The 17,286-nt window shown below is 46.1% G+C and overlaps 1 protein-coding gene across 2 annotated transcripts in view; it reads right to left on the reverse strand.

The window, feature by feature from the left end:
* Positions 1–16,155, reverse strand: part of GPC6 (glypican 6) — a 768,070-nt gene extending 751,915 nt beyond the window's left edge. Inside the window, exon 1 of one of the 2 annotated variants that reach the window (XM_083735305.1) lies at positions 15,029–16,155. In XM_083735305.1, the coding sequence (XP_083591431.1) occupies positions 15,029–15,191 (163 nt within the window). In that variant the 5' untranslated portion in view covers positions 15,192–16,155. The remainder of the gene's footprint in view (positions 1–15,028) is intronic. The other variant, XM_083735306.1, reaches the window with a different exon arrangement.
* Between the last annotated feature and the right edge of the window lie 1,131 nt (positions 16,156–17,286).

The following is a 17,286-nucleotide window of genomic DNA, read 5'->3' on the forward strand; positions in this document are numbered from 1 at the left end:
GAGCCTCGCAGGAGACTTGGCTCTGTAAAGTCTGAATTACAACTATGCGCGGCGTAAGCAGCAGGAAGCGATGCCAAGTGGGGGGGTTGGAATCAGCTAAATGCTTGGTTTTATTTGCCTCTTTTGTGTTCAGGATTACAGTAATTGCCTAGAATGCCCTTTCTTCCAAATAGCAGTATTCAAATATCCTTAAAGGCAATAAAGCATTGTTTTATATTGCTCGAAGTAAAAGGTCGTGTTAGTGAAAGTAAATTGTACATTATTGCGCCGGTGATCTTGCTGACAATTGTCTGCTATGCCTTAGGAACAAGAGGAATACCCCCCCCCCCTAAAAAAAACACCCCTCTCTCTCTTCCAGGATAAAGATCATAGATGACCACAGCAGGAACGGAGATAACAGTTAGAGAATGCTGTTCCTGATGATTCACTAGTTTAGCAGTAGGAAGACATTGCTTTCACAGTCAGATTAAGCATAACTGGAAAGAATGTTATTTTAATTAATTTTTATTGGGCTTTTAATGTTTATTGGGCTCCCCCCCCCCCCCGCCCCAATCCCCACAAAGAGCAACAAAGAAAGGGTTTAGGAAGCAAATGTAGAACATTAAGCACCTCAGATCGTGCCCACTGGGATAAGTGCTTACTTTAATCCTGACCGAGACAACAAAGATTCTAACTTTGACCCATGAGTGTCTGTGCATTATGAGAGCCGCATAAAATTGTAGATGCATTGTCACTGTGCTGGACATTCTAGTTCTCTAGTGTCTGTCACCAGTCCACCTTATCAATTGATGAAGCTGTCTTGTACTCAGCACCTACTTGATGGGCAGCTGCCCTCCAGGACCTCAGTGTGTCCACACTCCAACAGAGGCACGAAGTTCTGCCCAACATCGGGGGAGCGTCACATGTGCATGGCATCAAGCACGCAACACACATGCCATGCTGTGTACTCTAAGGCCCGGCAAGGGCTGCCATTGCCACCGCTGCAAGCCCCGAAAAGGTCTGCCATCGCCACAGCAAGGCCCACTGCTGTAAGGCCTGGACCCTCAAGATTGGGGGTGGGGCTCAGCCCCACCTAACCAGACTTGAGGGTGGCTTAAGACACTTCAGCCCTATGGAATTTCCACCTATGCACTCCACAATCCTTTCCACTGGAGATATTTAATTACAGAATAAATCAAAAGATCTTCTGGATTCGCTCTACCACTGAGCTACGCCTCCATTTCCTCCTTAATTCTAGGATGACAACATCAGGCCTTGGTACAATTTGCTGATTTCAGTGCTGTGGTCCTAGGGTTGTGTTCAACATCGCACTAAGGCCAAGGTCATGTCAACAGAACCTTCTTCCCCTCCCTCCTACCTTCACACTCCCAAAATCTGTTCTGGAGTTTTCACCAACCCTCCAGAGTAGATTTGGGGATGGTGCAGGAGAAAGTGGGATTCCTGTTATGCTTGTGAGAATCTGTGTGCTGCCTTATGCCGGCACCTGAATTTACTTCTATGTGTCCCCTACGTTTCATCTTTGCGTAACCAATCTGGAGGATATATGCTGTATCAAATCTGAAGGATATATGGTGCATTAAATTCACAGAGAACATAGTTAAACTATGGATTTTGCAACCGCAAGAGGCAGCGATGGCAACTAACTTGGATGGCTTTAAGAGAAAATTAGACAAATTCATGGAGAATAAGGCTATCTAGCCACACTAGCTATGTTCACTGCCAGAGACAGTAGCATTTGTTTTGCAAATAGTTATAAAACTGCAGTCACTTGTAGCTCAGGCCCCTCCACACATCCTTTTCTTGCATCTATGATGATTAGTCAATGGTGGCGCTGTGGTCTAAACCACTGAGTCTAGGGCTTGCCGATCAGAAGGTTGGCAGTTCGAATCCCCGCAACAGGGTGAGCGCCCGTTGCTCGGACCCTGCTCCTGCCAACCTAGCAGTTCAAAAACATGTCAGAGTGCTAGTAGATAAATAGGTACTGCTCTGGCAGAAAGGTAAACAGCATTTCCGTGCGCTGCTCTGGTTTGCCAGAAGTAGCTTAGTCATGCTGGCCACAAGACCTGGAAAAACTGTCTGCAGACAAACACCGGCTCCCTCGGCCAGTAAAGCGAGATGAGCGCCACAACCCCAGAGTCGTCCGTGACTGGACTTAACTGTCAGGGGTCCTTTACCTTTACCTTTTTTTGGGTGCAGTCACATACAAACAATTCAGAACGAATGTTAGACATGGTCTAACTTATGCGTAAGCTGCGTCCAAGGTAAATAGGAGGAATGCTCCATCAACAGGTTATCTGAACAAGCCACAGTTTCAGAACAAAAATTTGCTTGTGCCACTGAGCTGCTTAGTGATGAGAAAGACGTTGGAAAACAAAAAAGAAACAATTCCTAGCAGTGCTTGGTTTATAACACAGAACACAACTATTTTATAATATGATCATGGGACATCCAGAAAGCAGCGGTAGAAACTCAGATATATAGGCTAGGTGCCAAACGGCTCCTTAAACCAGGGTTACAATCACTAAAACAAAATATCTAGCTGCCATTTGGGGGCCAAAAGACTCTAAAGTCATATTTTCCAATGCGACTTTTTGGTTCATGAAATTTGTTTTGACTGTGCAGATAAAAGGTAACAGACAGAAATCTACAGGATGTGTGAAAACAGTCAAGATCCAAGGATCACCAGGCATGCACCTCCAGATGGTGGAGACGTCAGACACCAGCCTGACACCCAGGCATCTTCACTTGGCCACAAGAGGCTGATCGCCAGGAGCAAAATGTGCCTGACGCCTGGCTGCTTTCTAACACTTATCAGTAATATTAAAACAAAGCAGCTACATAAGAACACGAATCATTCCCAAAATATAACTATGAACAAACCTCTTAGATATGTACTTCAAGTACAAACTGAATGAGGTGTGAGCTTCCTTTTGCCAGCTAATCTCATGTATATCATGTCTAACTTGAGACAAATCAACTCTCATCTGAACATCAACACAAAAAGAAGCCTGTCTCTTTTCTGATCTTTCATATTTGTCAGAATTTGTCATATTTCGTGGAGAAGTGTAGAAGAACAGCCAATTTTCTTGAAGAGGCGTGTAGCTACTGCCTCTGGATGCGTATCCAAAAAGAACTGTCGCGACGTGGGTGGTGCTGTGGTCTAAACCACTGAGCCTCTTGGGCTTGCCGATCAGAAGGTCGGTGGTTTGAATCCCCGCGACGGGGTGAGCTCCCGTAGCTCTGTCCCAGCTCCTGCCAACCTAGCAGTTTGAAAGCATGCCAGTGCAAGTAGATAAATAGGTACCGCTGTGGCAGGAAGGTAAATGGCGTTCTGGTTTCCATCACGGTGTTCTGTTGCACCAGAAGCGGTTTAGTCATGCTGGCTACACGACTCGGAAAGCAGTCTGTGGACAAACTCTGGTTCCCTCGGACTGAAAGCGAGATGAGCGCCACAACCCCATAGTCGCCTTTGACTGAGCTTAACCATCCAGGGATCCTTTACTTTTTACAACTCCCATCATCCCGGACCACTGGCCATGCTCGTTGGGGCTGACTGGGTTTTTAGTCCAGCAACAACTGGTCCAGGGGTCTTTTACCCTTTTACCTTATCCAAAAAGAATTGTTTTGATATTACACTATACTGAAAAGTTTAAATGTTTCTTTGATTGTCCTTGAATCTTCCCACAACACTTGCCATCGTCTCCTGTCACACCCTTTGATAACCACTGCCTTTGAGCATATCCAGATTGCAGTGTTTCATTAACATACATCAGTAATGTAGAGATCAGGGAATTATGCCAAGGAAGCTCACTGGCAACTCTTTCACCAATTTCTAGCTTTAAAAATGGTATTATTTACCAAGGAACATTGCGAGAAGCACTTGAAAGGGACATATGTGCTGGCCCCACATGTTACAGACTAGGTTGCAAAGCTTAAAATGAAAGATAAATTTTCTCAGTCCCTCCTTCCCCACTTCTCTGAAGTTCAATAGTTTGATCCTTTGCGGCAGACATCCTTATAGCAACAGCCTTGTGAAAGAGATGTGGTTGCACAAATGATAACCGTTATCTTCTTTGCATGCTCACTGGTCCATTTCTTAAAATACTTCACCTAGCCAGATGCTTTGATATTTTAATGTCAAACAGACAGTAAAGGTTTTTCCTCTGAACCAAGTGAATGCAGGCATCAGATTCCATTAGAAGCGGCTCTTTTAGCTAGGTAACAGCCACCGTGGCCACCTGATGAACAGCGATTTATATGAAGTGAGTAGAAACTCTGCTCCAAGTTTTTCTAAGATATGAAACTGCAGAAATCTAGCTGAGAATTACCACACACAATAGTGGTCACCAGAACCAAAATGGCTAAGCTGCCTGTCTGGGCTCTTTTGGGAGAAGGGTGGGATACAAATTTAATAAACAAGCAATAACAATAATAAAAAATGAGGCATTTTGCCAATTGGGTAACTCCAAGCTGACATCCCCCCACCCCTCTCAGAATGATGCTACTTGGTGACATAGCGCTCATTGTTCCTTGAGATGTCCAATTTGGGCACAGTGACACACACCTTAATTAATTAATCCCATTTGGATTACTGTAATGTGTTCTCAGTGGGGCTGCCTTTAAAAGGGGCTCAGAAATATCAACTGGCTCAAAGAGCCACAGAAGGGTTGCCACCTTTGGTCAGGCAAAATAAATGACAAGTCAGGCAACATACGGGACGGGTCTAAGGGGAATTTGGGGACTAAAAATGACTCTACCTGCTGCAGAAATAACTTCAAAGCAATCCATTACAATGATACATGGGGCCTCTATAAAACTCTCTTTCCCAATCCCCCCAGCTCCCACTGGGACTTCCTTATGAGTAGACATCCAAAGGATTGAAGCCTATAGCTTTTGGGTCCTTGTTCCAAGACCCCGGGAGTCTTACAGGATCACCCCTAATGATTAAAATGGTGGAACTCACGAAGTCTAATATTTGAATGAAAATGTAATTTCACTATGCTGTGGAAATATGAACTCTGATTCTTTAACACAATTCTGCTTAACATTTCAACCAAAAGCCTTAATGTAATTACATGAATCCTTCATTTGCTAAGCAGAAAGCAATATTAGCATGCATCGTGTTCTGCCCTGTGTTACACACACACACACCACCCCAAGTCAAGCAACTACTGATCCTCCTGGGTCCATGGAGTCATTCAAGAGAACAGCAGGTAGTAATTTTAAAAACAAATTGCCCAGAAAAAGCTTTTATTGTTGATCACTTGTTATAAGACTTGCCATTTGCAAGTAATTGGACATTCAACTGAAACTGACCTTTTATGAGAGCCAAGTGGTAATATAAATGAAATTAATATATTCTTTATTGCAGACAGATAAAAAGAGTGACCCGAGCTTTTAACACACTGCTTGACCTCTGTGGTGTTTGAACATCACCAAGTCTCTGGAACGTTACAAGGTACCCTGGGAAGAAAAAAGGAGCAAAGCAGCTGAAGAAATGGTTTTAGTACATTAGCACTTAGCTAATGCACAGAATACCTGCAGCTTTCACAAACCTTCCCTTTGCATTAGATGGGGAAAAATATATAGCTGCAATACAATACACTGAAAAAAGCATCACTGATTGGGGCTGTCACTGCTAAGGAAAGGGTGACTAGCTTGTGTATGAATCTAAGAAAGGTAAAGGACGCCTGGATGGTTAAGTCCAGTCAAAGGCAACTATGGGGTTGCGGCACTCATCTCGCTCTCAGGCCGAGGCAGCTGGCATTTCTCCACAGACAGCTTTCCAGGTCATGTGGCCAGCAAGACTAAACCACTTCTGGCACAACAGAACACTGTGACGGAAACCAGAGCGCATGAAAACACAATTTACCTTCCCGCCAGAGCGGCACCTATTTATCTACTTGTACTGGTATGCTTTCAAACTGCTAGGTTGGCAGGTGCTGGGACAAAGCAACGGGAGTTCACTCTGTCACAGGGATTCGAACCACTGACCTTCTGATCGGCAAGCGATCAGTGGTTTAGACCACAGCACCACCTGCATCCCACCCGTAAGGTTCCCATTTAAAATTGAAATAGGACTCACTTTATAACATCATAAGTACTGTTTCCATTTAAACTCTCTCTTTGAGGAACTCAGTTTCAACTTACAAATTTAAAGTTTTCTATGAAAAGGTTTTTTTCCCCTTTTTACAGGAAACGAACTTATAGTAATTACAAGATGAAGTTCAGTGATGCCCATAGACAATTCTCTGGCTGAATACACAGCATACATTTAAAGCACATTACTTTCCCCAAAGAATCAAGGGAACTGTAGCATGTTATGGGGCCTGGGAACTGTAGCTCTGGAGGGAGTAAACTGCAGATCCCATGATTCTTTGGGGGAGCATGTGTTTTAAATATATGGGGCATATGCAACCTCTGTTTCTCACATTCTCACTCTCTTATTGTAAGGACAAGACAATGACAGATGAATTTGTAAGTCACAATGAGCCCTTCAGTCAGAATGTGGAGCACTGAAATAAATACTAGTCAGTTGCTTCTTTTTACTATTTAATGCAGGTTTGAGGAATTCATTCTACAAGACCAAGGTGAACTGAAATGCTTGACATTCCACTTAACTGCTTCTGAGTACAACTGTGTATTTAAAGAAAATGCTTGAAGTTAAGTTTATTCACAAAAGAAAGATGTTGGTAAGGCCAAAGCTCTCAATGTGGGAAAGAGCTGTGCAGTTGCATAGCGAGTGTGGGGCCACAGGGAAGGTTGCCCCGGATGGTTAGGAAATGGAAAATGGCTTCTCCATGTGAACCAGGAAGTGACCTCTCCAGACAACAACAACTCTTCTTATCTCTGTGGCTGTGATCTCCTGGGTGATGTGGATGCCCTTAGGCAGTTGAATATGCATACATACTCTGCCCATTTTTCTCCCTCCAACTACGACCCTCCACATGGCCCCGGCCACTGGCAATCCACACTTTGCCGCTGGAGCTGTTTGTATCCTGCCTACACAACTTCCTTTCCAGACGTTATAGTGGAGGCATTAAAAAAAGAGTGGCGAGCATATTTGCCGTAACAGTTGAAGCTGATGATAATCTGAAGGATTATCTTCTTTATAGGCATCTATGGTTTTAATGGAACCTCTGACATTCCAGTAATAAGTTCCACCAAAACTTAGTATAGGATGCTGCCTTGAAATGACTCAGACCATTCAGCTAGATAGCTCAGCAGAGTCTATGCTAATGGCCACCAGCTATTCAGGCTTCAGGCAAGGACCATTCCAGCCCTGGAGATGCCACCATATGTGGGAAGGAGAGTATCTCCATGGGAGAACATGTATGTTGTATGAAGGTCTCTGGTTTAGGGTAGCTTGCTTTATAGAGGATAGTCCTCAACTTCAAGGGCTCTCCAGTCCATTTCCATGTGCTCTGGCTTCTGTCATGGTGTTCTGTTGCACCTGAAGTGGTTTAGTCATGCTGGCCACATGACCTGTAAAGCTGTCTGTAGACAAACACCAGCTCCCTCAGCCTGAAAGCAGAGATTAGCACCGCACCCCCAAGTCGAATTTGACTGGACTTAACCATCCAGGGATCCTTTAACTACTGGTAAAGAACCCTAAGGAGGAAGAGATGGGGTCTTGAAGTTGCCCATCAACAATACTTGGACAGAAGCAAGCAGACATGTCATCTGGTCACAGTCTTCTCCACTAAGGGAATACGCACTGTATTTACATTGTAGCAATTATTTCATAAGCCTATAGTGTAACACATGCAAATATATGTCCTATTAAGTACCCATTAAGGGACTCGGGTGGCGCTGTGGGTAAAACCTCAGCGCCTAGGACTTGCCAATTGCATGGTCGGTGGTTCGAATCCCCGCGGCGGGGTGAGCTCCCGTCTTTCGGTCCCAGCTCCTGCACACCTAGCAGTTCGAAAGCATGTCTGTTTCTGGGGGACAGGAGGCGGGCAGGTGTGGAGGATTCCCTGGTCCTGAATGGGGTAACTGTGCCCCTGAAGGACCAGGTGCACGGCCTGGGAGTCATTTTGGACTCACAGCTGTCCATGGAGGCACAGGTCAAATCTGTGTCCAGGGCAGCTGTTTACCAGCTCCATCTGGTACGTAGGCTGAGACCCTATCTGCCTGCGGACTGTCTTGCCAGAGTGGTGCATGCTCTGGTTATCTCCCGCTTGGACTACTGCAATGCACTCTACGTGGGGCTACCTTTGAAGGTGACTCGGAAACTACAACTAATCCAGAATGCGGCAGCTAGACTGGTGACTGGGAGCGGCCGCCGAGACCATATAACACCGGTCTTGAAAGACCTACATTGGCTCCCAGTATGTTTCCGAGCACAATTCAAAGTGTTGGTGTTGACCTTTAAAGCCCTAAACGGCCTCGGTCCAGTATACCTGAAGGAGCGTTTCCACCCCCATCATTCTGCCCGGACGCTGAGGTCCAGCGCCGAGGGCCTTCTGGCGGTTCCCTCATTGCGAGAAGCAAAGCTACAGGGAACCAGGCAGAGGGCCTTCTCGGTAGTGGCGCCCACCCTGTGGAACGCCCTTCCAGCAGATGTCAAAGCGATAAACAACTACTTGACATTCAGAAGACATCTTAAGGCAGCCCTGTTCAGGGAAGTTTTTAACGTGTGATATTTTACTGTATTTTTGGTTTTTATGGAAGCCGCCTGGGGAGGCCCAGCCAGATGGGCGGGGTATAAATAAATAATAATAATAATAATAATAATAATAATAATAATAATAATAATGTCAAAGTGCAAGTAGATAAATAGGTACCGCTTTATAACGGGAAGGTAAACAGCCTTTTCTGTGTGCTGCGCTGGTGCAGGCTCACCAGAGCAGCTTCGTCACGCTGGCCATGTGACCCGGAAGTGTCTCTGGACAGCGCTGGCCCCCGGCCTCTTAAGCGAGATGGGCGCGCAACCACAGAGACGGTCACGACTGGCCCATACGGGCAGGGGTACCTTTACCTTTTTAAGTACCCATTTCCCCCGCTTTTTAGGCAATGTCTAAGTGACTCCGATAAACCTGTATGCACTGTGTTTTATCCTGGGAATATTATCTGTCTCCTCCTTCCATCTTGATCTAACATACTGCCTTCTAATTGCAAGATTCTTGCCCTTCTACTGTCATATGAAATCACACCCTCCCACGAGTAGCTCCAGTTTTCAGGCCACTCAGTAATTCCTGTAGAAGATTTGCTTAAAACAATGTAAAAGATCTGGTTGCAGAACTGTATATGGGCTTCACAGCCTTCAAAGAGGTCCCAATTTATGCCATACAATTATTATAGGTACTATTCGATTCATTTCTGTTCTGTGGGCTGTTGATGCATTGAAGAACTGCATCCAACATTACTCACAAGCAGCAGCCTTTTAAAAGCAGTTTTCAGCCATCTCTGATCCATCAGCCTCGCAGGCCAAAAGATGATGAAGAAGAAAGCTCTTTTCACAGGGTTTTGTGCGAGACCAGCCACTGGCCTCCATATAATGGGAATTCTGCCTCTACATCCAGCGCTCTAAAAAGGAATTTGCAACACTGCACATTCTCCATGTATGCAAATCCCCAAACAGATTTAGATGTATGTGTTCTGTTTCAAAATTTGCTAGCTGGCACATAAAAATTGTTACACTTAGCAATTTAGCACAAGTATAATAAGAACGTCAGAGTATTATGCTTGGAGTCACATGTTTGCTGTGGCTTCTGAAAAAGATCATGAGAACAAGAAGAAAGCATTACAAACTCAGAGACGTCACCACTCTAGTAGTAACACTGCATTGTTTTATAATCCAACATAAAAAAATATATACTGTAACTTGAGCTTCTGGATATAAAAAGTTAAGAAGAAGGCAAGTCTTCATTCTAAACAAAACACTCAGTTTGATACAAAAGTGACTTAATAAAAATGTTTATGAAGCATCTGAACTGGTGCTTCAGTTCAGATGTATTGGTACTCTGAGGCTGCCATACAGACTGAATCTAAATATCCTTATTTCAGCCTTGCACTGTCAATCGACGATATCCCTAGAATTTTGATGCAAGGATACTTAATGTACTTATTTTGACCAACACAGTATTCTTCACATTTCCTTTTTACACCCTGTTATCAAACATATCAGCTAATATGTTTACAGTAGACCCAAAAAAGTCCAATGCAGCCTTTTTTCTATTAAAAAAGGTAAGAATGTACCACCCACCAGATGTCAAAGAGAACAACAACTACCAGACTTTTAGAAGACATCTGAAGGCAGCCCTGTTTAGGGAAGCTTTTAATGTTTGATGTATTAGAGTATTTTAATATTTTTTTGGAAGCCGCCCAGAGTGGCTGGGGAAGCCCAGCCAGATGGGCGGGGTACAAATAATAAATTATTATTATTATTAAGAATGTGATAAAAGCTGGAGTATTTATTCCTCACAACAACCCTGTGGTACAGGTTAGGCTGAGAGTGACTGAGTGCCAAGTGAGAATTGGAACAATGACCTCCCAGGTTGACTAACCACTACGACACACTGTCTCTATTTGTTGATATTGAATCTGAAGGCTCATCCGCATGTCCTGTTGCTCCGCTGCTTTCCCACCGGGGAAAACCTCTCTTTAGCACTCCGTTTGCTCCACATTAGCACTAAAGAGTGGGCTTTTCAAGGAGTGGGGGATAAGCAAAAGTATGGACAAGCTCTTCATCAATACACTATGAAATCTGATGCACAACTGTAGATTTCTTTTAGAAAAAAAGAAAAACCGAACTACTGAACTGTTTGTATATTTTGCATACGAATAATAAAACAATAAAACAATAAAAACAGACCAAGAGACCCAACTCTTCAGGTTGTTGGCAGTCTGTTCATAACAGTGACAAAAGAAACATCACAACATTTAATGCCGGCATGTCTTTCCCAAACCAGCTTTTTCTTTAATTGAGGCACTCAGCATTACGCACAAAAGAGTACACTGCCAATTACATTCCCTTATAACAATGCAGCCCTCTCCAAGGAAAGTCTACCTCTCCCCCAAATATATTGACAACCAAGCCAAACGTCTCTATTAAATTGCATCAACTTGTTACTGAAGTGAGATGAGCCCACACCCCACAGTCTCCTGTGACTGGACTTAACTGTCCAGGGGCCATTTACCCTTTTATACCTTTTGCATCCAACAGCACTGAAAAGTCAAGAGACTCTTAGTCAAAAAAGAGAAAAAAAGCATCCACCTGGATCTGGTTGCAATTTCGTATTCCGTACACATCAAAGGGGAGGAGATGGTGTTGAAGTCTTAAGACAAAGTTGAAGATTAATATTGGATTTAACAGTGATTGATGTCGTTATTTAAACCAGAAGCTGATTATTAGGTTCCCCAGCACTTATTTCCGCTACTTTTGCAAATACTTGAACACTAATTAATGCAGCTCGTTCAAGCTTTGCTTTGGGAGCTATCTAAAAAAATGGAAAGGAGGATGCGCAAATCAAAACATTCCAGTGAGCAAATGGTAAGAGGAACCCAAACTATTCAAAATGTGGTATCTGGTCTTTTTTATAAGAGAGAGAGAGAGAGAGAGAGAGAGGAGCCAGAGTAAAGCAGAAGCCATCCATCACTGACCTAAAATGAAATAACAGTCAGTCCAGGAAAAACTTGACTGAAGAACCCAGAGGCTTTTGGTCTCAGTCAGAAGAGAGCTCTTGTGTAATTGATTAGCAACTTGAGGGGAAGTTTAGAAACGGCACAGTGAGGCCTTTGAAAATTACTTGAAGCACAACACTTCACTTCTATTGCTCACTTTCCTGCCTAGCTTTCAGAATCCCAATTTGGCTAAAGCAAAGGGCATTCTGGTTTGCGTTGTTGGGGTATTGGGGGGGAGGGGCAAGCAAGTACTCCAAATTCATGGTCCTACCCAGTTTTTGTTAATGTGCCAGTACTCATCATGAAGTTGCTACAGTAAGTGTCACACTTGAAGCATTTTGTGGGGTGGGGTGGGGGGTGATGGTACTGTGTAGCCTTGAGTACCCACAGAAAAATGCCATGGTCCTATCAGTAACATCAATGCAACACAAACACTGTTCTAGTTTATGCCTGTTCCCAGACCACAAGCGGTACAAATCTGCCTCCACTTTAAATAAGACAGATTAGAAAGAGATGCAAAGTCCAAGAGTGATGTGGTTGCATTTGCCCTCTGATTACTTCCATGGTGCTCTAAGTGATGACTAGATGTGGTTTGGATGAAGGTTACCAGATGTCCCTGTTTCCAGGGGACAGTCCCCAAATATACAGCTTTCTCAGCATTCACATGTAGATAGCAAACAATAAGTGTCCTCGGATTCATTGGAAAAAACTGGTAACCTTAGTTTGGGTGGATTGTTCAGTTATATATGACAACAGCTGATTCATGTCCTGTTAAGAAGACCAGCACTGTATTCAACCACATGCTCCATCCTAAATACATGGAAGGCTGTAGGTCAGGAATCGTGAACACCCAGTAGCTTGCGTTACAATGACCAGCAATGATGGACATCCTAGTCCAACAGCATAAGGAAGCAACCACAATGTAATAATAATCAAGAGACAAGAATAAATTAGGAGTCACCCTAGCAGTGGTAGAGAATGATGAAGCAGCAGGCTCACAGTTTGCACTGGCCAGAACATTAGGTAGGGGGGAGGAAGGAAAAATGCTGGCACAGCAAAGGGACTTAGATTGCACCCATTGCCACACTCAAAACAACCCATTTCAAGGGATGGGTTTTCCCTGGCAACAACCATCAGTAGATTCCAGGAACCAGATGACTTTCTAAGGGTATATTCCCCCATCTCTTTTGGCTCTTGGAAGCGATGGTTTTCATTTAACCTTACCCAATTTTTTAGTCCCTTTGCCATAGCCTGAGCCAACGGCATCGAAACCAGTACCACATACTGAGCCCTGAAGTGCAGAGCAGCACACAGTTGCAGTCGCTCACAAAGTTGGGGCTGTGGACAATGTGGAACTTCGCAAAAGTGCAGCTTCCATAGGCTGGAACGAGCCACGTGAATCACCCCTAATCTAAGAACAAGACTATCCATTTTCTAATAAATGAATAAGGAGTGCAAATGAGTGGTGTGTGCACTTGTGACTTTTCTGGCAAACACCATTCATAACCATGCACCCATTTCAATAAATGTATCAAATGTAAAATCTTGTTATGGACGTCTAATGTTAAAACAGAGCTTTAGAGCCAAACCAGATGTAACGTTAATCACATGGATGTAATTGAGAGACATATTTCATTAAAAATAATAAAATGTCCATGGCTTGGGGCAGTCCTGAGTATCTTAATGCCAAGACTACAGTAAATAGAAGGGGGAGTTTAGCCCTTTGTCCCCTTCTGTGGTCCTGCCAAATCATACATCACTTCTGAGATGCTGCTACCTACATTGGAAGTGAAGGCTACACACACGTGTGTGTGTGTGTGTGTGTGTGTGTGTGGTCCTAACACTGTTCAGGCCCCCTACAGTTGCTATTTAATTCCTCTTTTTAAAAACCTGCATGTTAATTGCAATCAAGCAGGTAACATCCCATCTAACTTGGCCCCAGAAATACATGCACAGAATGCCAATGGGGAAATAAAATGGCCCACTGGCAGACAACTCTACCAGGGTCACCTCAAACCGAAACAGCTAACCTAGTTGGCAACCACGCAGGCCCCAGATTCACTTTAATCCCAGAGGTTAATCGGCATGTTTTAGGAACCGGCTGGCTGTGCTGCTCTGAAGATGTATGAATGCACCCCCGCAAATGGCCAACTATCAATATTAATTGCATCACTTAAGCCTAAGAAGGGAACAATCAGATTGAAACGTGACATCTTTGAGTCTGTGGTACCCTCTATGCGGACGACTTAATTCAGTCCTGGAAACTGCAGATGGTTTAATTCAGTGTTGGAAACTGACAAGCAGCAAGTTTCAGTCAGGTAGGCTGCAGCAGCTGTTCCTTCTTCTTTCAGTCCTTTGCTCACACCCACCACAGGTCCTTCCTCCCCCTTTCTTTTCTTAATCACCGATTCATTCTTTGCACACTGAGTTCTGAAGATACAGCAGTGATAAGAGGACAGCAAGGAGCAGAGAAATAGGCTTGAGAGAAAACCTGACATACCATTACTGTGCTAAAAGGGAAGGGATAACTAATCATCCTTAGCAACTCAGAACGTTAGTTGGCTTTGAAGGTGGACCTTCAGGAGATCTTCATGGTAACTCACGCCCCTAATCTTTTCATTTCCCCCAGATAGTTTGAAGTCTACAGTTGTTTTATTTCCCTTTTTTTTTCCCAGGTGAAGCAACGCTTTTACAGGTGCTCCACTGGAGAGGGGTAAGCAGACTCTTGAGCGAGGCAGAGCACACCCTACTGGCAAAGGACAACTGTCACGACCCCTTAATAAAGCCGGCCAGGTGCAAAAAAAAAGGGGACACCCCCTCCATGCACACACAAATACGAGACACAAGTTGGGGTCCTTCTCTTTCTGTAGTTTGTGGCAGACTGCTGTGCCACAAGCACGAAGGCCCGCTCTTTTAATGAAAGAGGCAACAGGCAGCCTCATTTACACCATCTAAAAGGGACTAGAAACTTGCGTTCCACTGTGCAATTCCTTGAAGGCAACTTAGAACTTGAAAAGAGCGGGGAGGGCAGCCTTCCCTCTGTTCTTGTCACATCTCCCCCCAGGCGAAAAAAGTGAACATCTTGCCAAATATCTCCGTCTCTTCTCTGCGCGCGCCCCCCTTCCCCAACTCGTTCTTCCCCCTGTTGGTCTCTTTGGAAATCTAAAACGGATTCTCTATTCACTGCACAATGAGGCAATTCATCGCCTAAGCAGCAGCAGAGTGGAAAAGGCACTGCTCTCTTTCCCTGGGAGGCGAAAGGAGAAGGGAGAGGGAGCGAGAGGGAGATATCTAGGCAAAGCGAGCGTTTCACCGGGGGTGATTGGGGAAGGGGGGGGAGGAACGAAGGCAGCCCCATGGCTACGCGAGTGCCGAGATTTCCCCTTGCCCAGGTGCTTACCTGCGATCTCCTGGTAGGGGATGTTGAGCAGGCTGAATCCTTTGGCTTTGTACGCCTCCCTCACCTCGCCGCAGCTCCGCGCTTTCGCGTCCGCCGCTCCGGCGCGCAGCGACAGCAGCAGCCCCAGCAGCGCCCCGAGCAGCGCCCCGATCCAAGGAACCATGATGCCCAAAAAGGGGGGGTAAGAACAGACCAAAAAGAAAGAAAAGAGACACCCCTCTTCTTTCACCCCCGCCTCCCCCCTTCAATCCCAAAAAAGAGAGCCCCTCGCCAAATCCACTTGGAAAGATAAATCCCACGGAAGAGCCTTCTACCAGAGCCCCGAGTCCTGCGCAGCCGTGCGCGCCTCAACAGAGCGCACCCCCGCGGGGGAAAGAGCAACCGGGAGCCCCCCTCCCGTCGCGGCCAAACTTTGCGAAGCCGGCTGGGAAGGCGAAGGAGGAGGGCGCACCCGAGGCAGACGAGGCAAGGCGGCAGCCGCCCGCCCCTTCTCTCGTCTCTCCGCCTCCTTCTCCTCCTCCCTTCTTCCTTCCTCGGCGGGTCCCGTTAAAGTCCGGCCCGGCTCAACGCCGCTGGTGGTGGGGCGCGCTGATCCTCGGCGCCCGGGAGCGCGGAAAGCCCGGAGGTGCGGCGCGGAGGCTGGAGATGGCGAAGCAGCCGCTGGCTTGGCTTTACGCACGGGGAGGAGGAGAGCCTGGAGAGGGTAGCTTGGCTTGGCTGTTGCGCGCTGCGCTGCTGGTGCTGCTGAGAGGCGGACATCCAGGAAAGGAGAGCCGCTGCGCCGCGCAGCCTGCCCAGAGCAGCAGCAGCAGCAACCGCCTCCTGGCAGAACAGGCGGCCGCGGCAGCCTAGCAGGGAGCTGACAAGAGCGCACGCGGGGCAGGCGGGCGAGCGGCCGAGGAACGTGCTCCACATTGCAGCGGCGGCTTGCCGGTGAGGAGGAGCGCGAAGGAAAACCCGGGATGGACTCCGAGTCGTGTCCCCCCCCCCCCCCCCGGCCGCCGGCCAACGCTGCCCGCTCCCAAATGAAAAGAACGCCCCGCTCTCTCCAGAGGGGAGGAACCCCACAACGCATATTATCGCCCAGAGCATCCCCACTTTATTCATTAGGAAACGGGGGGGGGGGGCTCATGCGCGGAAAGGATGGGGGGTCCCTTAGCATCCCCTCCCCAAGTTAATAACAAGGGTACCCTTGTAAGTGGGGTCCCCCCATCCCACTCAGCAGGGGACATGTTGACATTAAGCAGGGGAATCGTACCCTGCTTATCTCCAGTGATACACGGATTTGGGGGCGGCGGCTGTGGTCCTGCTGGTGTTGTTCCCAGTGACCAGCATGACCAATGGTTAGTGGGGGGGAGGGCTGGAGTGCAGCAACGTCTGTAGCAGCTCAGGCTTTTCTTCCTTGCAGTGCCCTAGGAAATGTGGTGACAACAGGGACAGAGATAAAGAGGGTGACCAACTTTGCTTTTCATCAGTCCTTTATTCTCCCTCCTTAACAATGCCTGGGTGTGCAGACATTGGCCAGGTATCATACAGTGAAAAGCTTCTGAGAAGCTGTCTTAAACTAAGCAAAAGCTTTGCTCCATCTAACTCAGAATTGTGTTGCAGAGGTCTATTCCAGCCCTACCTGAAAATGCCAGGGACTGAACCTGGACTTTCAGCATACAAAGCATTTACTCCACCACTGAGTTATACCGCTCCATAAAAAAAGGAACAGGAGCAGGCACAACTGGATTCCCTCCACCCCAGTCACTTGATCACCTTCAGTGCCAGATTTGGGGCAGTGGAGGCAATTCTCCTGCACAGGATGCCTTACTACCAAAGTCTGCCCCTGACACCTTATAACTGACTGCCAGATGTGAGGCTATGGATGACTGTTTTACCAAATCCATCTACAGTACCTGAAGGAGGGCTGTACGATTGGGGTATATTACCCTCTCCTTCTCATATCCTGCAGAACAAGTAGCTTGGCTCACTTGCTTGAATCACCTGGAACTACATGTTGCTGTGATTTATACCTTTGCCTCTATTTGTAGCCTATTAAATATTAGGCTGACCTCCCATAATCACAGCAATTCTGCAAGGTAGATTACTGAACACCATTATTAGCATTATTATTACAGTTGCTATTAAGGGTAAAGGGACCCCTGACCATTAGGTCCAGTCGTGGCCGACTCTGGGGTTGCAGCACTCATCTCGCTTTATTGGCCAAGGGAGCCGGTGTACAGCTTCTGGGTCATGTGGCCAGCATGACTAAG

Source organism: Podarcis gaigeae, assembly GCF_964106915.1.
Source record: "Podarcis gaigeae genome assembly, chromosome: 4".
In the NCBI taxonomy this organism is placed as follows: domain Eukaryota; kingdom Metazoa; phylum Chordata; class Lepidosauria; order Squamata; family Lacertidae; genus Podarcis; species Podarcis gaigeae.